Below are 21,078 nucleotides of genomic sequence, written 5' to 3' on the forward strand. Positions count from 1 at the left end.
ACTGAGGTATCTAATTGCTCTGGAAGGAGGCCCTTTTGCTGGGTGCCAGTGAGTATGTACCGGGGTTAGAATCTCTCCCATACCCAGCAACAAGCGAGGGAGCTGAATGGCCCTTTCAGAGATCCGTGTCACTGCTGGGCCAGTCTTGATTTTTCTGGGGTTCTGGCTCAGGCCCTCTGATCTGGGGTTTTCTGAGAGTTGGGCTCAGTCCCCAGGTGTCCTCGGTCTTGCTGTAACCTGGGCTTGTGTTCTGGCTCCAGCTCTGTGCAGCCGTGGTCTTGCTGGACCTTTGGTATTGGTCCCAAGTGGCCTCAGCGTTGCTGGGGCTCCAACTTGGATCATAGAAATCCTTGGTCCTGCTAGAACTTCGGATCAGTCCCCCACTCCAGCCATGGGCAGCCTTGATCTTCCTAAACCTCTGCCTTGGGCCCTGAGTGGCCTTGGTCTTGTTAGGTTTTTGTCTTGGGCTTCGGGTGGCTTCAGTCTGGCTGGAACTCTGGCTCTGGCCCTGTGTGACCTTTGTCCTTGTAGAGCTCCGACCCTGGCCCTTGGCAGCCTTTATCCTGCTGGGCCTCCGGCTCTGGCCCTGGGCTGCCTTGGTCCTACTGGGGCTCCTGCTCTGGCCCTGGGTGACTTTGGTCCTGCTGGGGCTCTGGCTCTGGCCCTGGGCAACCTCTATCTTGCTGGGGCTCTGGCTCTTGTCCTGGATGGCCTCTGTCTTGCTGGGCCTCTGGCTGTGGCCCTGGGTAGCTTTGGTCTTGCTGGGCCTCCGGCTCTGGCCCTGGGTGGACTCTGTCTTGCTGGGGCTCTGGCTCTGGCCTTGGGTGACCTTGGTATTTCTGGGGCTGTTGCTCAAGCTTGGGTGTTCCCTGTTCTCCAAGAGGTCTGAGGATTGAGTCTTCAGCAGTGAGGAGTCGGAGGATGTCACAGCAGTGGCTGAGGTGCTCCTGTATTCCTTGCAAATAGTAGACGTCTCTGAGGCGGACATGGTCCTGACTGGGAGGGACGTGCCAAGAGCATCCGTTAGGCTGCCCTTCCCAAACAGCTCTAGGAAAGGGAGGTGTAGGCCTCACCCTTACCTCTATCCCAGAGGCCTTGCATGGCCTAGGGGCAGGCCTGCCAGATGAAGCCAGCCCAGCACTCCTCTGGCAACCCGAGCCTTGCAGGTGGGCCAGGGCTGTGGGATATGCGGGGGAGGCACTGAGGGCTCCCCACGCCCCCTTCAAAATCAGGATACTTCCTCCTCTCTATAGTCACAGAACTAGAAGTAGCAGAGCCCGAATGCACATGCAAGCCAAGGAGTCTCTGACCCCTGACCTTGGCCTTCCCTGCTGCTTTGGCACACTTGGGCCTGGTGGGAGCACTGGGGACTTACAGCTGAAGATGGAGCCTGAAGAGGTCTGGTCGAGGTAGCTTTCAGACAGGGACCTCACCCTGCTGGCTGCAGGCTCCTGCTTCTCTTCCTAGGGCAGTAGAAAGGTGGGGAAGTTGCTGGCTGTGGGCCTGGGCCAGCCGCTCAGCTCTGGAAGGAAGGCCGGCAGCTTAGAGCTCTTCTGGGGGCCCTGCTGGGGCTGGGCAGCACGAGGAGAGGTGAAGACTGGACAGGAAGGGAAGTGCTCAGACAAAACTGGCAGGGCACTGTGAGAAATTTCGGCAGCATTCGAGAGGCTGCTCTGGTCTCAGTTCTGCCGTCTGCAAAATGCAAATTACAGTCCTCTATGAACTATAGAGTGCCGTACCCTGGGGAATGGCTAGTGAAGAACTGAGCTTTCTGTGCTTACCATCCTCTCCCATTTCGTCCTCCCACATATCTGCGAGGGAACTACTGCTTTTACCATTTCCTGGACCAGGAACCAAGGCTCCAGGAGCCTAAGCAGCCTGCACACAACACTGAACTAAGAAGCAGAGGAGCAGAGCTTGAGTCCAGGCCTGTGGGACTCCACAGAGCCGGCTCCTGGCTGCCGCCTCTGGCCCACTCACGCCCGCAGGCGAGGGATGTGTGGGTGCGGGGAGTGGGCAGGCGGAGCCCCAGCAACCAGCAGGCAGCGCCGCCTCCACATCGCCCCGACAGAGGGAGCTCACAGTGACCTCAGCGGGGGCACAAAGTCTTAGACTTTTGTGTTCCGGTGTGAACTAGAGAACTCGAGGGCTAGCCTCTTCCATTTACAGCAAGGGATGTTGATCTCCCATCCACTTCATTTTCGTAAAGTTTCCTTTGAACACAAAGGTACTTGCTGTCCGTCAGCTGCTGAGTGGACAGACCGTGGGACTTTTGTAGGATGGAATTCTCGGCCAGCGATGAGAACGAGCAGTCAACTTGGATGCATCCCACAAACATGCTTAGCGAAGAGATTCTGAGACAAGCGGGTGCTCCGTCCTTGTCCACGGATGTGAAGAACCCGCATGTTCAGTTGTGACGTCAGGGATCAGGACAGCCTTGGGGGGTGCACTGGGCTAAGGGCGGGGCCTAGCAGGGGGCATGAGGGGGTTCTGGGGAGATGGGAGTGTGTTCTTTCATAGGTAATGGTGTCATGGGTGTACTCAGTTTGTGAAAATTCATCAGCTCAATCACTGATGATTTGTGTACTTTTCTGTATTTATGTGACATTCAATAAAAAGTTCTTAGAGACAGTTTTAAGAATAAAATCCTGGCACCAATGCCCAGTGCACACAGAATTTATGTAGGTGAGTGTGGCAAGGTTTGGGGAGGCCTCTCCATAAGGGGCCCACATCCCTGTGCCCTCCCTCAAGGGTTCCCCTTATTGGTAGCATCCCTACCTCACAGCAGAAAGACCCCAGCCCAAGCACACAGCCAAGTGGTGGCAGAACCAGGCCCGGATGCCGGCTTCCAGCCACTTTGCCTCCCTCAGCCCTGGCTCGGGTGGGCTACGCCCGACCCCAGACCTCTAGCGCTGTAGGCCCGGCGGGTATAGCCCGCTCACCTCTTTCTCCTCGTGGAGGGCCTTGGCTGCCTTTGCACCTGCTGGCTCTCCTGTCAGGGTCTGGGGAGCGGCCTCGAGCTCTTCAGAGATCCCAAACAAAGGCTTCCACCAGAACTGCAGGGTCCGTGCCTTCTGGCGCTCTAGTTCCCGCTCCCTGAGCTGCCTGCTGAGCCACGGCCCCAGAGTGCTGGGTGAGCCCCCCGACTCAGCCCACCCTCCCCAGGGTCCGGAGAGTGGCCCTGAGGAGGCAGCAGGGGCAGGAGGAGCCTTGAAACCCAGCCATTTCCCACTCCCGGCCCGTGGCGCCCACTTGCGGAACTTGCCCCACGATGCCTCGAGGAATGCCAGCTTGCAGGCGGCTTCTCTCCAACACCCGATCCAACTGCAGCCTGGCCAGATGGGCCACCTGGCTGCAGAGCACATCGTCCACCGACATGCCCGGGAAGAGGCTGGCCATCAGGGTGAGCAGCTGCCAGGAAGAGCCGGGTGTGGACAGGGCACGGGACAGACGGTGTGTTGCTGTCCTGCCCTCGCAGGGCCCTTCTCAGGGCGGACGTGGGAAGGGTTTACTAACATCTGACTTTTGAGGACCAGACCACCTCCCCAGAAGCAAGAGGAGCCTGTGAAGAGGCCCACCAGGGAGAGGGCGCTTGGACACCTGAGGGGCTGACCTCGAAGCCTGTGCCCTGGAGCAAGGGTATGGACTTCTTTGAGCCCTACCCTCTTCAGCTGCAAATGGGTGGGGAGGATGTTAGCTGTCTCCTGGGGTGCTGAAGAGGAGCAACCCCGGAAGTAGCTGGAACCTGGCACCGTTAACTGCCTGGCGTCAGCAGCTCGTAGTTTTGCTAGGAAACCAGACTTCTCTGGAGCCCGTCCTTCTGGCCCAGCAAGAACCTACCTTGGGTTGCTTGGGGTTGAGAAGCAGGACGGTGGCAACATCCAGGCGGGCCCCCAAAATGTTCTGCAGGAGCTGCCGGCTCCTGGCACGGTACAGGTAGTACTGGGCCTTCTGGGGGTTGTGCTGGATGGCCATGGAGAAGTGGCTCTCCGCCTTGTGGAACTGCCTGCAGGACACAGTGGGCCCCAAGCTGCTGTGTGCTGGGCCCCAGGGAGGGAAATGGCAGCTCCTGGGACCCCCTGGGGAGTTCGGGGGATATTAGGCCAGTCTCTGCTCCCCCACCTCCACCATGCCCCTCTGCTCTTCCTCTGCCAGCTATACTCTTAAGGGACCCAACGCTTACATTAGTACAAGACCCCAATAAAAGTGAACGTTTTTAATATCCTAGAGTAAGGAGGACCTTTCGAGGATCTCACAAACCCAGCAGCTAAAAATGAGAAAATTAATTTGACTACAATTCAATCCCAAATTACTGAGTAGCAAAACCATCACAAAGGAATGCAATACATAGGGGAAATACATTTTCGCATAGAAGGCCGACAATCAGCTCAGTTTCCTAGCCTACAAAGAACTACTGCAACAGCAAGTTTTAATGAACAATTTATTATTTTTTAAAGATTTTATTTATTTAAGTGGGTTCTAAGCCCAGTGTGCAGTTTGAACTCACGGCTGAGATCAAGAGCCGCATGCTCTACTGACTGAGCCAGCCAGGCGCCCCTGGATATTATGTTTTAAAATGTTAAATGTTCACACTTAATTTTTTAAAAAAAGATTTTATTTATTTATTTGACAGACAGAGATCACTAGTAGGCAGAGAGGCAGGCAGAGAGCCCAATGCGGGGCTCGATCCCAAGACCCTGAGATCATGACCTGGGCTGAAGACAGAGGCTTTAACCCACTGAGCCACCCAGGCACCCCATTTTCTATACATATGTTAACAATTACTATCATTTTACAAAAGTCAAGTAATGCTGAGAGAGGAAGGGAAGCAGGCTCCCCACTGAGCAGAGAGCCCAATCCAAGCCAAAGGCAGAGGCTTAACCCACTGAGCCACCCAGGCACCCCTGTTCATACCCTTTAACAACAGTTTAGCTCCTGCAATCTATCTACGGGATTACTAGTATAATGCATGAAAATGTATGTCCTGCATGCTCATTATATTGTAATAACAGAAAACAGCCCACTTAGTCATCCGTAGAGGGTTGTCTACAGAAATGAATTGTGGTACTTCCACAGGATGGAATACTATGCAAATAGTAAGAGAGAATGAGGTAGTCCTATATATGACATTGGAAGTAAAAAAAGAAAAAAAAAGTCAAAAAACAGTTTAGCATGACTTGACTTTTGTAAAATGATAGTAATTGTTAATATATGTATAGAAAATGGGGCGCCTGGGTGGCTCAGTGGGTTAAAGCCTCTGCCTTCAGCCCCGGTCATGACCTCAGGGTCCTGGGATCGAGCCCCGCATTGGGCTCTCTGCTCATCCCTACCCCCACCCCTCTCTGCCTACTTGTGATCTGTCAAATAAGTAAATAAACAAATCTTTAAAAAAACAAAAACGAAAAAACATACATATAGGAAACAATCTGGAGGTATCTTTACCCGACCCGTGGCGGGGCTCGTGTTGGGAAACAGGTATTGGAAGGAATGTTCGGGTTCTGAATTATCCACTACCCAACACTTCAGTTTCTTTTTTTATAAACCGCAATTACCATAACGATATTCAGAAAAAAAGTGAAGAATTTTTCACAGAAGTTTGAAAACTAAAACCATTGTTTAGGAGACCTAGCTGGGACCCAGGGGTCCCAACAGGCAGCTCCGTGCCAACCCCCACCCCCAGCCCCCAGCCCCAGGGACCGCCCGCAGCACATACCTGCCCCTCTGCTCGCAGAAGCCCATCTTCTCCTGTAGCAGCCCCATGCGCAGGTTGGCGCCCTCATCCTGCGGGCTCAGTGCCAGCGCCTGCTGGTAGTCGGCCTCCGCAAAGAGCAGGTTGCCCAGCTGGAAGAAGCAATCTAGGGCCCGGGGAGGGATGCAAGGGCTGAGCGTGCCCCCGACCCCAGTGCCCAGGAGCCCCAGCCCAGCCTGCTGCACCCTCCGGGGAATCCCGAGCCCCGTGGCTGTGAACTCCCCAACTCCCACTCCTGTGGGTGGGTGGAGGGTGCCCGCCGCCAAGGTTTTCCAGGCCTCGGGGCACCTTTTCCCAGCCTAGTTCTGAGTGTTTTGAAGAGACTGTAGCCAGTTTGTCTAAGGCAACACTTTGCAGAGTGTGTCCCCAGGGCCCTGAGGCTCTCCCCCACCGACCCAGCCCAGGCCCTTGGGGGGCAGGCAGCCCCCTGCTCACCGCCCCGGTTGATGTAGAGGCCCTTCTCCTGCTGCTCATCCTTGAGGGCCTTGTTGAGCAGCAGCACGCCCTCCTGGTAGGCGCCCTGCAGGTAGCAATGCACGGCGAAGTCGTTGTAGGTCAGCAGCAGTTGCCGCTGGGCCTGCTGCACGGCGCGCTCCTGGCTCTCACTCATCATGTCCAGAGCCTTCAGGAGGTCCTCCACGGCGGCATCAAACTCCTGGAGCCGGCGGTACATGGTGCCCCTGTGGGGAACGGCCATGAAGGCCAAGGCGCCCCCACCCACTGGGGCGGCCGGCCAGGACGGTGACCACTCTGGGCCTTCTGACCTGGGTTGTGGCCTGAGGGTCCTATCTTCTTGCGCTGGCTTGGGTGTGGGGCTGGCTTGGGACTTACTATTTGGCTAGCCTGCAGGTCATGGGTGGTTTTGCTTTACCCAAAAATAGCTTCCATCTTTCTTTTTAGGAAGGAGGTGCGTGCGTGCCGACCTCTACATGAAGGCCTTTTTGTACTTGGGACAGACGTTTTGCCCCACTGTTTATATGAGAAAACCTAGACTCAAGCACGTTAAATGGCCCCAAATCACATAAGAAGTCCTGGGGGCAAGGCATAGATACAAACCCAAGCCTTGTCCACTGAGTTGGACCGAGCCTCCCAGTGTGAATGCTCAGCAGCCCTGGGGGTCCAGGATTCCCAGGGGAATGAAGGTGGCTGGCTGCCCCCTCCTCTAAGGGCAACAGTAGGTGAGACCTCTCCCTGGCTTTGATCCTGATAGGGAGCAGGGAAGGATTACTTGGGGAAACTGAGGTCCAGGAAGCTCTTCTGAGACCATACAGCAGGACCCAAGGTGGGGACCTGGCCACACAGTACCGGAAGAGGAAGAGGCAGGGGTCCAGAGGGTTGTTCTCAATGGCACAGTTGATGCACTGCAGGGCGTGCTGCAGCTTGCCCTGCACGGCCAGGATCCCGGCATCCTGACGCGCCTGCCGGGCTTGGTCCACCATCATCTGGAGCAGCGCCTTGGCTTGTGGGTGCTTGGGGTCCAACAGTAAGGCGCTGTGCAGGTCTTGATAGCAGAGGCCGGGCTGCAGGGGCCCAGGGATGGCATCAGGGTGGCAGGCTAAGCAGAGCTCTGCCCTGTCCCGTGGAGAGGCACACCTCCAGACCATGTCACCCACCCTCGATGTCCCTGCACTGCTGTGCCATCTTTTCGCCTCATGAAAGCAGCGGGAAACATTATGGGAAAATCCCATCCCAGCCCCCATCTTTGCCGGTCCCTTTACAGATGTGACCTCAGGAGAGCCAGGTCAGCCTGGATGGTTCCTGCCAGAGAACGGTGTTGCAGCTGCCTCCTCCTCCGAGGACTTCTTCCAAGGTCCCTCAAGGTGGGGGAAGGGTGAGTCCTTCTGACAGTGACTGTCACATCCTCCCTATCGTCCCAAGCACATGCCCTCCCCAACTACCCTGACCTTTAAGCCCAAGACAGTTCTGACAACAGATGCAGGCCTGGGCCTAAGCAGAAAACATCCCCAGGCAAATAGCTTCCACTGGGTGAGCAAGTCTGTCAGTCAGTCAACAAACAGTTTTACCAAGCATCCTGTGTCGTGTAGGGTAATGGGTTGGGTGGCGAACAGGACAAACAGTGTGGACACCAGTTGTGGGTCGAAGTCAGGAGGGGGAAGATGGCAGAGGCTCAGGACAGGGCTTTGGAGTAGGTGGGTTCAAGGGTGGTACCACAGAGAACTGGTTGTGTGACCTTGGGCAAGTCACCCAGGCCCTCGGGATCCGTCTCCTCCTTGTGAAAAGAGGACAATGGGTTGTATCTACTCAAACCATTACCTCAAGTCTTAAAGACAAGTGTGAGTCAAGTGCTTAGAACGCGCCGGTGCATTACAGGGGCTGAGGTGACAGGAGGGGCCTAACTCCCACAGTCAACAATTATCAGTAATTACTAGTCTCCTGCCTTGGAAGGAGAGCCTGTCACTGACTCACTGTGGGGGCCCAGAAGCCCAGCCCCCAGAATAGGGAGGGTCAGGTTTCCAGCCACCCCCAGGATACACCACCTGGTGACTGATGTGAACCTACTTACCTCTTCGTCCCCCAGAGTTTCCCAGCTCCCGTGCACCAGGCCAAGCCCGAACACCAACCACTGTTCTGGATCCCTCCCTTTCCCTGCCCTTCCCCATCTGTCTTTGCTCCTGACTCCCAAAGGACTGTGGGACTGGCCCCTTTCTGGCCCCCCTCACGGCCATCCTTGCCTCTGCCCTCCTCTCTGGCTGGACAGCATCAGGTTCCTGGCCTCCAGACTTGTCCCTCCAGCCAGACTCTCCCTGGTAGCCAAAGGATCTTTCTAAATCCCACTGCCCCATGGAGCACCCTTTTGAGGCTTCTGCTGCCCCCAGGAAGAAGTCAGGGGCCTCCCAGGTTCCCCAAACCCTGGCTGATGTCCTCTCATACCTGCAGTCCCTTCTCTCTTGTGACCCCAAGTCTCCCTTGTCCCCAAGCTGTTCCCTGTACTGCCTGGCTCTAAGCCTGGACAGTGAGGCAAATAAGGAGAGGCAGGAAAGGAGGACGAAGGCCACCTTATCTAAAGGATCCTTGGGTGCTCCTACCCTGTGCTGCTTCCCACACTGTGAAATCATTCTCTGTGCAATTATCTGATCAAGGATGTCTCCCTTGGGCTCTAACTTCCACAAGGACAGGGATGGCACAGGTTTCTCACCTTGTGGCTTCTGGGAGCCGACACAGGCCTGACCCAGAGCGAGAGCTGAGTGGTAGCCAGACAACTATGCTGGGTGGTCAGCAAAGGTCCCCACCACGCGGGCAGCTGGGGTAATCTCAGGGTATGCTGGGGGCACCCACACGGGGGGAGGGCCGCCCCTGCCCCACCCTCCCTGCTCTACCTTCTGGAAGAAGTTGTAGAGCCTGGCTCGGAGGATGAAGACATCGGCATTGGTTGTACCAAGCTTCACCTCTTTGGTGACGAGTGAGAGGCAGTCCTGATACTGTTCGAGAGCCAGGAGACAGGCCATGCTGAGGACAGAGGGCAAAGACACTCTAGTGTCTGCCAGGCAAGAGGGGCAGGAAGAGGCTGCAGGGAGAACATGGCTGCACCTGGCACTTACCATCGGTAACGGAAGCTGGCTCTCCCCGGCTGGAGCGCAGAGGCTTGTGAGAAGACTCTCAGGGCTTCCTGGAAGGCACATTGCTCAAACAGGCACTGGCCCTGGGGACACAGGGAATAGTCCCTTCTGCTTGTGACTCTGGCCCAGCAGCACCCACTAGCTACAGGGGGTGCCCACTGGGACGGGAAGGGAGAGAGACAAGAGCCAGGGACACAGCCCTTTAGATCTGGGAGAAACTTCAGGGAACAGAGACACAGAGACAGAGAGAGATAGAGAGATGGAGAGAAGGTGACAGAGATGGAGAGAGATACAGAGCAAGGGAGAGACAGTAGAGACAGAATTCTATAGTTGGCAAGATGGCAATATAGAAACAGGAATGTAAAGAAACAGAAAATTTTGGGCTTTGTTGGTATTTCGTGGACTGATATTTTTATTCTGACTTGTAAAACGGGGATGCTATTGCCTTTTTAGTGCTTAGGTTCTCTAGATGCTAGGTTTGTGGGGTCCAGCACAGCAGCCACGCACTTCACGTGGCTGTACAAATTTAAATTAATTAATTAAATAACATTAAAAATCAGTTCCTTACTCACACTTACTACCTTTCAAGGGCTCAGCAGTTCCACGTGGCTGACGGCTACCAGATTGGACAGTGCCGAGCAGACCACTATCATCACTGCAGAAAGTTCTATTGGGCAATGCTGCAGAACTTTATCCAGCCCTGGTGGTTTACCACCTGTGGAGGTGGGAGGTCATGAGAGGGGCAGGAGGTGCAGATGCAGACTCGGGGACAAGAAGGTCCCTAGAGAGACAGAGCTGGTCCCAGGAGCAAGGAATCCCCCCCCACAGCTGGAAGAAGAGCCAAGAAGAGCTTGGGTGTGGGGCGGGCACCGTGGGTAGGCCTGCAGCAGCTCCAGGCACCTGCAGGTAAAGGACCAAGGTAAGCCGCTCCAGGTACTTGGTGTTCTCCGGCTGGAAGGAGCAGGCCCTTCGCAGGTTCTGCGCGGCCGAGGAGAAGTCACAGAGCTGGATGTAGGCCTCAGCTCGTAAAGCGTAGAAGTCTACCTGAGGAAGAGGGGACCCAGGCTACTGTCCCTTCTCCACCGTCTGCTGAGGGCTGATGCTCAATGACCAGAAGGGACTTGGTGGCCCCAAGAGGAGGAGCCCGGCAGGCAGGATAGTGAGCACAAAGTGTCAGCAACGGCCCGTACCCACCCCCTCACCAGCTCAGAGTCCAGGTGGAGGGCACGGGAAAAGAAGAGCACAGCCATCTCCCAGTCCTCTTTCTCCAAGCACTGCAGGCCTTGGTGGTAGCTGCGGGGGACGGGGGATACAGGCAGAGGGGCTGGCGCTGGCTTTGACCAGCCCAGGGCGTACAGCTGTGGCCACTGGAGCGGGTTGGGAGGAGGGGGGATGTAGGTGGAGAGACAGGGTGGGTCCAGTAGACAGAGACCTAAGGAGAGGAGCCTGGTAGTCTTGGATCTCATACAGGCCAGCAGCCCTGCATACGCGGAGGTGGAAGAGCCCTATTACATAGTTGAATTCACTGAAGCCCAGAGAGGGAGAGTGACTGACCCAAGGCTGTAGGGCACACCACTGGCTGTGCAGGACAGGAACCTGGGACCCGGGAACAAGGTAATCAGTCACTCACTACTCCCTGACTTTGAGGGGCACTGTTAATCCCGTGATCTTCGGTTTTACAACATCCAAGTTCTGGAACACCTGGCTGCTCCCAAAGATCCGCTGTAGGGCTCCCTTTGGGACTGGAAACACCCATGGCTTTGAGATGGGCTTTGACGGAGCCGGGTCAAGCTCCAGAGCATCCTAGAACCAAGGGACAGCAAGCTGGGGCAGGCCTCAGAGATGACCCCGCCCCTCCTGCACACTCCTCAGGTGTTTCACAGGATGAACCCAGGGCTGACAGGAGGCACAATGTGGTTACTGGTGGCAGTCCCTGTCCCATTCCCCTTAGGGATGTTCCAACTTCTCTCTCTCCAATCCTGCCTCTCTCCCTCTCCTGTGGTCAAGGTCAGGGGCCAGAGTTCTTACACTGCACTCTGCTCTCCCCCTGGTCGCCCTTAGCTCCACCTCTAGCTCCCAAACTCCCCAAACACCCCAAAACTCTAATGTCTCCAGCTCAGGCCCAGGAGGTCCTGCAGCCCTTTGCATATCCTGTGGGACCCTCACGCCCCGCAGGGCAAATTGGACACCTCATCTGACTTTTGCCCCAGGCTTCCCCACCTTGGTGAATCCACCTTTTCAGCCAGTCACCTACGCCCTATCAGTCCTCCTGTCCCGTCTGTCCCACTTCCTAAAGATCGCAGATCCCTTCTCTTCTCTCATCCTCCCGTCTGGGCCACGGCCCGCCGGGACGCCAGCTCAGGCCAACTCTCGGACCTCCCCAACCGCTCTCAAGTCTCAAGGCCTCACTTCTCGGCACTGCGGCCAGGGCTTTCCTGAATTGCACAACTTATGCTGCCTCTCCTGTACTTAAAACCTCTCCTGCGAACTCGGCCTCGGCCTCTTCTCTCCCGACCTCCCCCGCACCTCCGCGGAGTTTGTCATGTACTCCCTTCCGCGAGAGCCTCGGGAGGCGCACTCCCCACGTTGCTAGGATCCACCTCCAGGACGCCCCCAGGCTCCGCCCCCTCAGCCCACGCCGCCGGGATCCGAGGCTTGTTAGAGCCGCAAGGAGATTAGCGGATTTATCCGCCGGGGAGGCTGAGGCTGCGTCAGGGAGACGACTCGTCAGGTTTCCGCAGCAGGGGCCACAACAAGGCTCCCTCCTCCCGACCCGGAGGTCATACAAGGGCTCCGCGAGTCCACAGTCAACCCCACAGGAACGCGGCGAGGCGGCGCCGCGGAACCAGCTGAGGCGCCAGTCAAGGCCACCGCCCCGCCACTTCCGCTCCTCAGAAGCCCGGAGGCCCGAGGCTCGCCCGGGATTGGATGCTGGAGACAGTTGGCCACCGCGATTGGTCGAGGGCTGAGGACGTCAGGGGGCGGGGCCGCGGACGCGAATAAGGGTAGCATGCGGGCTCTCGGCGCGGAAAAGCGACGCTAGTGCTGAGGCGGGCCATGAGGCGGTCCTTGACCCTGGGCGTTTTGGAACCCCGGCCCCCGGGGAAGCGGTGGCTGGTGAGTGGCGTGGGGGGCGGCGGCGTAGGGGCTCCTGGGCCCTAACTAGCTCCTGTTCTGCCATTGCCTCCAGACAACATTCCCTAAATTCCTTGTCTCGATTTTCTTATCTGGAAAATGGGTCCAGTATTCTGACGGGCCCTGAACTCCCGGGAACACTGCCCTGACCGCTCTGCCGGCGGCGGGGCCCTCAGACTTCCGGAGTCCCCCGGGGTTCTGGGCCCCCTTCGCGCCCCTTCCCCACTCTACCCTCCCCTCCCATTTTCCTTTCTCTGGTTTGGGTTCTAGGGGGCGCTGTGAGGCCGAGGGTGGCGGGAGAGGTCGGGCCTCAGTTTGCCGGGTGCCGCCCGCAGGTGGCCGGCCTGGGGAACCCTGGACTGCCCCGCACGCGGCACAGCGTGGGCTTGGCGGTGCTGGGGCAGCTGGCGCAGCGGCTGGGAGTGGCGGACGGCTGGGCGCGCGACCGGCACTGCGCCGCCGACCTCGCCCTGGCCTCGCTCGGGGATGCCCAGCTCGTCCTGCTTCGGCCGCGGCGCCTCATGAACGTCAACGGGCGCAGCGTGGCCCGGGCGGGTGAGTTGAGGGCACCCGAGGCGGCCGGCCGGGGCGAGGGGGGCGCAGAGGCCAGAGGAGGGGTTCTGGGCGGCGGCGGATCTGTTCCCCTCCAGATGCCTGTTGAGCTCCACTTGTTGCATGTGGCCTTGGGTACTTGTGGGACTCTCAGGTGCTTTTATATGTGAAATGGGGTTAATTGCGGTCCCGCCGCGTGAGAGCTGTGAATCGGGACCACCCCTGTGGGCTGATGGACGGTAACCAGGGCCCCTGTTGTCTGCGCGCAGCCGAGCTGTTTGGGCTGACTGCTGAGGAGGTCTACCTGGTGCACGATGAACTGGACAAGCCCCTGGGGAAACTGGCTCTGAAGCTTGGGGGAAGCTCCAGGTGAGGCCTCAGCAGGTCAGAGTGGGCTGGGGGGAGCCCGCCAGTTGCAAGTGGGGTACCAGTGCCAATCCCCATCTTGACGGAGAATAGGGGTGCTCAGACCCCAGCCAGGGCTGGGAGGGGTGAAGGTTGCTGATCCAGGGATGCACTAATTGCCCCTTCTATATCCCTTTGAAGGGGCCACAACGGAGTCCGTTCCTGCATTGCCTGTCTCAACTCCAGTGTGAGTCCACCCCTCTGTCCTCTGTCCTGCACTGGGTCTGGTGGGCCAGCATGGGGCCGCCGACTCTTCTTATCAAAGCTCTCTGGGCCCCTCTGACCCCACAGGCAATGCCGAGGCTGCGGGTGGGCATCGGGCGCCCGTCACACCCTGACATGGTGCAGGCCCATGTGCTGGGCTGTTTCTCCGCCGCTGAACAGGAGCTGCTGCCTCCATTGCTGGAGCGAGCTGCCGACCTGCTCCTGGACCACATCCGTGAGCGAAGCCAGGGCCCCCCGCCAGGCTTTGCCATCACTGGACACGAGCCTGCCTGACCACCGCGCCCACACCCCCAAGCACGTTCACAGAGGTGCCATGCCAACTTTGTGGTATCCACTTTTTATAGAACTCTTCTCTGGGCTGCCCCAGGTTGCCTGTTAATTAAAGAGGAGACTGTGGCCACAGTGGCCCACTTCTGGAATAGGGGTTGGTCATCTCTCTGTGTCTTACTTAGAAAGTAGAGAAACTTCAGGAAGACTAAACTTTTTGAACCTTTTTGGAGAACCAGAGGTGTGGATCTGTAAGATGAAAGATGTGGCTTGAAGCTGAGGCCTCCTCAGGCGGGTCCCACCCTTCGCCTGCCAGTGGAGGAGGCGCCAACAGGGTCCAGCAAGCCCCCTTCCCAGGCGATGTGTGGGCATGCTTTAGCCCACTGCAGCCTTGCCCCGCTTTTCTTTGGCCCATTTTACAGATGGGGAAATGAAGGCCTAGAGAGCTAGGCACAGCCCCCAGGCCATACAGTGGCACTATGGCAGAGCTCTGATCTGTACCTCAGTCTGGCTGCTATCTTGCCACCCCTGGGGCCCCAGCACTCTCACCTCAGGGCAGCTATGCACCTGGAAGGTTCCCACACGGGTGGTGTGTGAGAGCAGCCTGAGGTCCTCAGGGTTGGGTGGGATGTGGGCCCGTCGTGGCACCAGGCCCAGGTCCCCCGGCTGGTAGGGTGTGATGCTGGATAGCTGCCAAGGCAGAGACCCCATCTTGGGTGGCTGGGTGCTGGGCTGGCTGTGGAGAGGGGGCTGGCATCACCACCTCCATTTCATATGAGGTTCAGAAAGGCTTTGGGGAGCCAGGTTTCTGGTGGCCCAGGGTCAGCTGAGAAGAGCCCTTGGAAAGGTTCCCACGGCTGCCTCCTCTGAAGTCATTCAGGGTCACTCACCTCTCCTTGGGTGGGCCATGGGGCTTGCTCTCCCGCCGGGGACACACAGCCAGGTGGGGACTTAGGACCATGGCCGAGCTGAGCATAGTCAGCAGCTGCTGCAACATCTCCTTGCGCTGTAGCTGGAACACTACATCAAAGCCGCCGTCCTCCTCGTCAGGTCGCATCTGCCAGTGGGGGTGGGCCCATGGGGATCAGGCCCAGAGTGGCCCCAATACCCACCTCTGGGAAACTCCAACCCCGGTGCCTGTTTTCTCCAAGTGTACCATGGCTGTGGTGGGATACCCATTCTCCAGATGGGAAGCCTGAAGCACGAGGCTTTCCAGGGCCTCAGAGAGAGACTCCAGCAACTTTGAGACCTTCAAGAGGTCTTTGGAATACAGGATCAGGAAAGGACAAACTTGCTCGAGTCTCTCAGGGGAAAGGTGGGGCCTCTGGCTCTGGCCTGGCCATCTCCCGGTGTCCCCATTATCTCCAAGCAGTGTCTGGCATTGGCCCACTCCCTCCGCCCCTGACTTTTACCCACTTCCTTTCACCTGTAGAATGTCCTGTAGGAAGAAGGTGGCATGGGCCAGAGCTGTCTCCAGACTTGCCCGAACCTTCTGCTCTTCAGTCAGCTCCTGCTGTAGCTGTTGTGCCTTAGCCTGCTGCCTCTCCAGCTGCAAGTTGAGCTGGTCTCTCTGACTCCTGGACCCAGGACCGGGGACAAGTCAGCTCCCTCCCTGTGCTGGACAGTTTCTCTCTAGCCCACAGGGGCCCCTCCTCCAACCCCAGGCCTTAGCCTCAGGACCCCTCGAGAAAGGGAAAGCCACTGGCCTGTGTCATGTCATGTGGCCCAAAAGGGATGGGCTCAAGTTCCACCTCCTACCTCCCCCACCCCATCCTTGCTCCCACTGCTTGCCCCTCTCTGGGCCCCACCTCAGGGCCTGGTTGTCCTGCTGCAGCTGCCTGAGGCTCTGCTCCACTTGGCTCAGCTGGAGGCGCAGCTGCTCGGCCTCCGCCATGCTCTGCTGCTGCTCGAGGCACTTCTCGGTCAGCATGAGGATGATCTGCAGGTGCGGGCAGGTGGCCATACCCTGGGCCCACCGCGGGCCCTTGGCTAGCCCCACTACCCCCGGCTCTGGACTCAATCAGAGCTCACCCCATTGTACAGAGAAGCCAGCCATGGTCCTCAGGGCCCAACACCATGTCTGGTGAAAGCCCCCACCTGCCCAGGGGTGGGTTCCACTTCAGTGAGTTACGGGGGCTTTAGACCAAATAAAGAAAAACCAGAGGTGTGCCCAGGAGCCCCCACAAAGGACCCTGTCCCCTCACTGCTGCCTCCCTCATGACTTGGCTCTGACTCTGCCACGCTGTGTTTGCCCTGAAGCAGCACCCCTAGGGTTCCCTCCTACTTTATGTGCCAAATGCCCTGTGATGAGGGCTTGGCAGGCACACCTTATGGTGACCTCTACTATGCCTGGCCATGGCCTTCTGGGTGTTCTCCAACAGATCCAGCTGTTTGCACAGCTTGTCCTGGGTGCCCTTGAGCTGCTCATTCTCCTGCAGCAGCTGCATGCCTTGCCGGGTTATCTTGGACAGCTGCAGGGTGACCGTGTTGTTCTCTATGATGGCCCGCTTTGTCGTGTCCCACATCTGGTTAGTGGCCACCTTGCGGAACTCGGTGGCCACCAAGTTCACACGCTGGATGATCTCCTTCCTCAGTCTAGGCAGTATGGATAGGAAGGAGGGCATCAGGCAGAGTGGGCACAGGCACCGCCCTCCCAGGTGGGGTTCCCCAGAGTTTTTAGGGCCACCACTATGCTCTGTTTCCCAGGAGGAATGGGGCTCCAGGCAGGAGGCTTTTCACTGTAGACCCTTGTTACCCCTGGTGTTTTGAAACCATATCGATGTATTATTATTACCTATTAAGCAAATATAATTTAAGTCACAGAAAGTGCCAAAAGGAAGTCTCAAGGTTCAGTAATGCCAGTGTTAAGGACTAGAGCTGGGAGCTTACCTATTTTCTCCTGCCCTCTATAAATCACCAGCCAGGCTGGGGAGTCCCTGCACCCTGAGCTAGTGCAATTTGAAGCAGAGGCTGTCGGAGGGCCGAGGACTAAACTGTGCTTCGTCCCAGCACCCAAACTGCCCACCTGTCCTTGTCCAGCACAGACTTCTTCTCTAGGTTGTACACGTAGTCCTTGTAGTCACACTCCTGCTTCCGTAGCTGGTCCTCCAGGGTCGCGAACTTTTCTGTGAGTTCCTCTTTCTGCAGCCGGAACTCTTCCAGAGCTGCTAGCTTCCCCCCTGCCCCACCGCAAGGCACATGCCAGTGAGGGCCCACCTCGGGAGGGCAGGGCCCCGGCAGGGCAGCGATGGCCTTGAGCAATGCCCCTCCCTCCCCACTTCTTCCACATCCACTTGCCTTCCCTATGCTTCCCAATCCAGTGGGGCTGGACCCCTGTCCCTACAACATGCCATGCCCAGTCCTGCCCATGTACATGTTCTTCATCTGGAATGCCCCCCTCTTCCCTGCCACTAATCTTATGAAATCTCATTTAGTTTCCACCTCCTTGGAAAGGCCTCCCTTGACTTCTGTTTTCTGGAAAGTGACAGCGACTACAGCCACTGAACTTAACACCTTCTCTGGGCCAGGCACTAATGCTGTCCTTAATCCTCAAAACAATGCTTGCCAGCTAGGTGACCTTGGGCAAGACACTTAACTTCTTGAGGTTCTTCCTCACCTACAAACTGGGTGGTAGTATTTCCTGTCTTGGGCAATGACTGGGACAATTAGATAATGTGTGGGAGGAAGCAGCACATAGCTGCTGTTACTCAAGGTAGATGGATCTGTACCCATTTCCCAGATGAGAAAACTGAAGGTCAAAGAGAAGTGCTTGCCCAAGGCTACAAAGTCAATGGCAGAACTGGGATTAGAGCCCCAAGGGCAAGAGCGTTGGGTTCCCTCCCCTGTGGTGTGGGCTCCCAGACTCTTCTGCCAGTGCCCCTCTCACCAAGGATGATGTTCTCCGTGGTGAGCTGGTCCTTGGTCTCCTGGAACTCATGGCGCACCTGGGCTAGCTGTGCCTCAAAGGCGTCCTTCTCCATCTCCTTGGCCAGCTGCAGGCTCTGGAGCTGCTCATTGAGGTCAGTGATCTCATCCACGCGCTGGTTGAGTGTGCGCTTGAGGAAGGCCACGATCTCCTTCTTGTTGTTGGCCAGCTGCTCAAACTCCTGGCGGAACAGCTTCTCCTGAACGGCCAGCTCATCCCACCTCCGCTGGTACCTGGCGTGGGGCGGGGCAGAGACCCAGGGGAGTGGGCAAGCTGTCTTCCCTACCCTTATTCGCTGAGTGAACCCTGGTGAGCCTCAGTGGAGCCTTCATGGACCTAAGCCACATTCGTGACCCTCTTTTTGGTGCCCTCCTGGAAGTGGGCCCTTGTTCTGGTGGGCAGTCAGGACCTGAGGTTGTATCTGTCTTCACTTGGCAGACCCCTGACCTCCTCCACCTCTATTCTTGGGGCCTGACAGCGGGGTCGGCAAACAGTAAGCACCTAATAACTGTCTTCCAAATGCATTATCCCCAACCACATTCCATCTGGTGTCTCAGCTTGAGGGAAACTTGTGAATTTTTAAGAGTATCATAAAATTGATTTACTGGTTTCCAGTGGTATAATTTGTAGAAGTTCTTTGGAAAGATGTTTTACTTCATTATTTACTCAACCAACATCTTTCGAAGGGCTACTGCATACAGGGCATCGGGTGGTACAGAGCTGAATGGCCTGCTGTGTGGAGTGAGGAAGCAGCTTGGTAGGGGGAGGTCAGAGGGCCAGGGGTCCCATCCCGGCACCTCCTTCGGGGAGTGACTTCCTTCCCTGAGGCTCAGTCCCTCCACCTGTAGAATGGGGATGATGTCAGGACCGCTCATGGGACTGTTTTAAGGACACGGTTAAGCGCCAACACAGGACCCACCTGGCGCTTACGAAGGGCTCAGCATTCGCTGTGCCTGCAGCATCACCTGGGGAAAAACTGCCGCCTAGTGGTCACTAAAAGGGTTTGTCTTTTAAGGGTCACCCTGAGAGCAGGCTGGTCAATCAGAACTTGGTGGAAACTAGTTTTAAAATGAGAAAAATGGGCAAGTGTGCAGGTCTCAGAAATTAGAGACCCCTCCCACACACACTACCATCTGTGTCACACAGTCACGGGGAGACAGCCCTCCTGATTTACATTAAGGGAGATGGGCCCAGCATGGGCTCGGCAGGAGGGTAAGTCAGTGGGGCACACAGCGCAGGGAATCCGCACAGGCATGGTGGGAGTGGGAGGGTTGGTGGAAGAAGGGACACAGGATCCACCCACCTGCCAGGGGGCTGTCATTTTCAGCTCATCCCACTGACTGAATGCTGTCCTTATTATAAAACACACTCCCGCAGGGCAGGAGTGAGGCGGGGGAGTGCTACTTGCCTGGGGTAGGGTTGCCAGTCAGCATTAGGACCCCAGGACTCTGGGAGCTGAGATAGGGTGGAGCCAAATTATGAAGCCTCTTAATGTTACTTATGAGAAAACAGGCTGGGGGGTGAGGGTGGGGTCTAGATACCCCATGGGAAGCCAAACACGGGCCCCTAAGTGAGCATGCCCCTTGGTCAGCTCTGAGCAGGGCTTCCAACCCAGCAGGACCAGGCTCCCTGACCCTCTACCCACCGGGCCAGCCTGTCCTCCAGGTCCCGGATCTGGATGTGGTAGAATTCTCGGTTCTCCTCGCCTAAAGTCATTTCCATGGGCTTGTTGGCTATGCTGGCATCCTTCTTGCCACCTTTCTTCTTCTTGACCTCGGGCTCCTTGGCCCCCTTGGTTATCTTCTTTTTGGGAGCCATGGCTGGTGGCAATCACTGCCCCAGGGCCCCTTTAAGAAGCCAGGTGGTTGCTAAGGAAGTTGGTCACATACATAGCAACAAACTGAGGGAGTGAGGCAGAGCTTAAAGGGACCCTGCCCTCTTCCTGGCCAGACTGGGCACTAGCAACCAGCCTTCCCCTCCAAGGCCAACCACCACAGAGGCCCTAGGCCACGGTGTCCCAGACCATGGCATCTCAAAGATCAGGATGCTAGGCTCTTGGAGCACTTCTTGGGGCTCTGGGGCCACCTCACCTTCCCCCAGGTGGAAATGTCACAGTGCGTGAGCCCTAGAAACCACCACTCTGCCAGTCAGAGAAAGGGGACTTTCCCAGAACTAGAAGCCGGGTCCCAGGCCAATGAACTTCTCCCCTGAACCCTCTGAGACCAGCTCGTTAATTCTTTGATCTAGCTACACAGCAAATCATTTTCTCACTTCACCCAAAGCATGATGGGGAGGCAGTACGCTAAGAGGTGCTCTATATTAGAGGCTTCTAAGCTGGAGTCCCAGGACATCCCTGTCCAGAGACTGGCTCCGTTTCCCACAAGGCTTGGTAGAAGTGCTTCATCTGCCCCATGCTGACCCAGGCAAACAAAGGCCCACTGTAGGCTTTGGCCTGGGGTGGCAGCATTCTGGGGCAGTGGGTTAGGTGGTAGGTGTCCAGCTGTCAGATGTGCTGACTTGCAACTGAGCCCCACCTAGGCACCGGCCCCACCACCCTCCATCTCCCAGCCCTCGCCCCAGCCAGCTATGCCTGTATGCTTGCTGTTCACCCAGTGCTTAGAAGAGCCCAGGCACTCCCTGGGGCGGTGGCCAGGTGCTTTTCATCCCTGTTGTCCTAGAGCTCAGCACTTAGCAAGAGATAGCTGCAGCTCTACCCTGAAAGCCTGTTGGCTCGACAAGGGGAAGCTGAGTATCACTTCCACATTGAGGTGGTGAACAGTGGGATCCTTGCAATGGATGCAGGGGAACAGGGACAGGCCAGGAACACAGGCAGTGGGTGTTCGTTCTTGACAGTGAGGCAGGTTGAAGCAGTGGTTGGTAAAGAGTGGGCTCAAGTTTAGCCAGTTTCTTCTATCCACTGTGACCTTGGGCCAGCAGCCTGACTTCTCTGAGCTATAAAATGGGGAGACGAGGCTGTGGACTGAGGATGACGTTGTATGTAAAGTGCACAGTGCAGGGACATGGTCCAGAGGTGCAGTAAGTCTTAGTAAGTGGCAGTCAGTGTCGCTATTAGCAGACCAGAAAGGTGAGGCTCCAGACCGTTCTGGGTTAGGCAGCCTTTGGGATTTCCAACATCCTGATACCCTCAACCTGTGGCGGCCTGTTTTATCCAGGGTATCTGTTTCCTGCAGCCCGAGGCAGCTCTGCGAGGGTAGAAACAGGACTGGCAGAAGGGAGAGGCC

At 57.1% G+C, this 21,078-nt stretch overlaps 3 protein-coding genes across 4 annotated transcripts; 1 reads left to right on the forward strand and 2 right to left on the reverse strand.

The window, feature by feature from the left end:
* Positions 1-77: 77 nt before the first annotated feature.
* Positions 78-12,155, reverse strand: TTC16 (tetratricopeptide repeat domain 16). Its single transcript, XM_044264378.1, has 14 exons — positions 11,854-12,155; positions 10,958-11,130; positions 10,530-10,620; positions 10,228-10,371; positions 9,310-9,410; positions 9,088-9,217; positions 7,055-7,269; positions 6,185-6,429; positions 5,714-5,855; positions 3,841-4,006; positions 3,233-3,411; positions 2,943-3,129; positions 1,376-1,463; positions 78-996 (listed from the first exon to the last, which is right to left on the reverse strand). Exons 1-14 carry the CDS (start codon positions 11,869-11,871, stop codon positions 116-118), a joined length of 2,760 nt encoding a protein of 919 aa, XP_044120313.1. The 5' UTR covers positions 11,872-12,155; the 3' UTR covers positions 78-115.
* Positions 12,156-12,256: 101 nt separating this feature from the next.
* Positions 12,257-14,143, forward strand: PTRH1 (peptidyl-tRNA hydrolase 1 homolog). 2 transcript variants are annotated; one of them, XM_044264853.1, is made up of 5 exons: positions 12,257-12,444; positions 12,798-13,017; positions 13,284-13,383; positions 13,561-13,606; positions 13,685-13,770. In XM_044264853.1, exons 1-5 carry the CDS (start codon positions 12,385-12,387, stop codon positions 13,700-13,702), a joined length of 444 nt encoding a protein of 147 aa, XP_044120788.1. In that variant the 5' UTR covers positions 12,257-12,384; the 3' UTR covers positions 13,703-13,770. The 2 variants fall into 2 exon arrangements, with proteins under 2 accessions (XP_044120788.1, XP_044120787.1); XM_044264852.1 differs by having other exon boundaries at positions 12,276-12,444; positions 13,711-14,143.
* CFAP157 (cilia and flagella associated protein 157) lies at positions 14,071-19,654 on the reverse strand. The gene is made up of 9 exons (XM_044264854.1): positions 19,482-19,654; positions 17,798-18,069; positions 16,937-17,090; positions 16,239-16,506; positions 15,720-15,850; positions 15,338-15,488; positions 14,802-14,968; positions 14,461-14,647; positions 14,071-14,160 (listed from the first exon to the last, which is right to left on the reverse strand). Exons 1-9 carry the CDS (start codon positions 19,652-19,654, stop codon positions 14,089-14,091), a joined length of 1,575 nt encoding a protein of 524 aa, XP_044120789.1. The 3' UTR covers positions 14,071-14,088.
* Between the last annotated feature and the right edge of the window lie 1,424 nt (positions 19,655-21,078).

The sequence above is a fragment of the Neovison vison genome, chromosome 9 (genome assembly GCF_020171115.1).
Source record: "Neovison vison isolate M4711 chromosome 9, ASM_NN_V1, whole genome shotgun sequence".
Lineage (NCBI taxonomy): Eukaryota > Metazoa > Chordata > Mammalia > Carnivora > Mustelidae > Neogale > Neogale vison.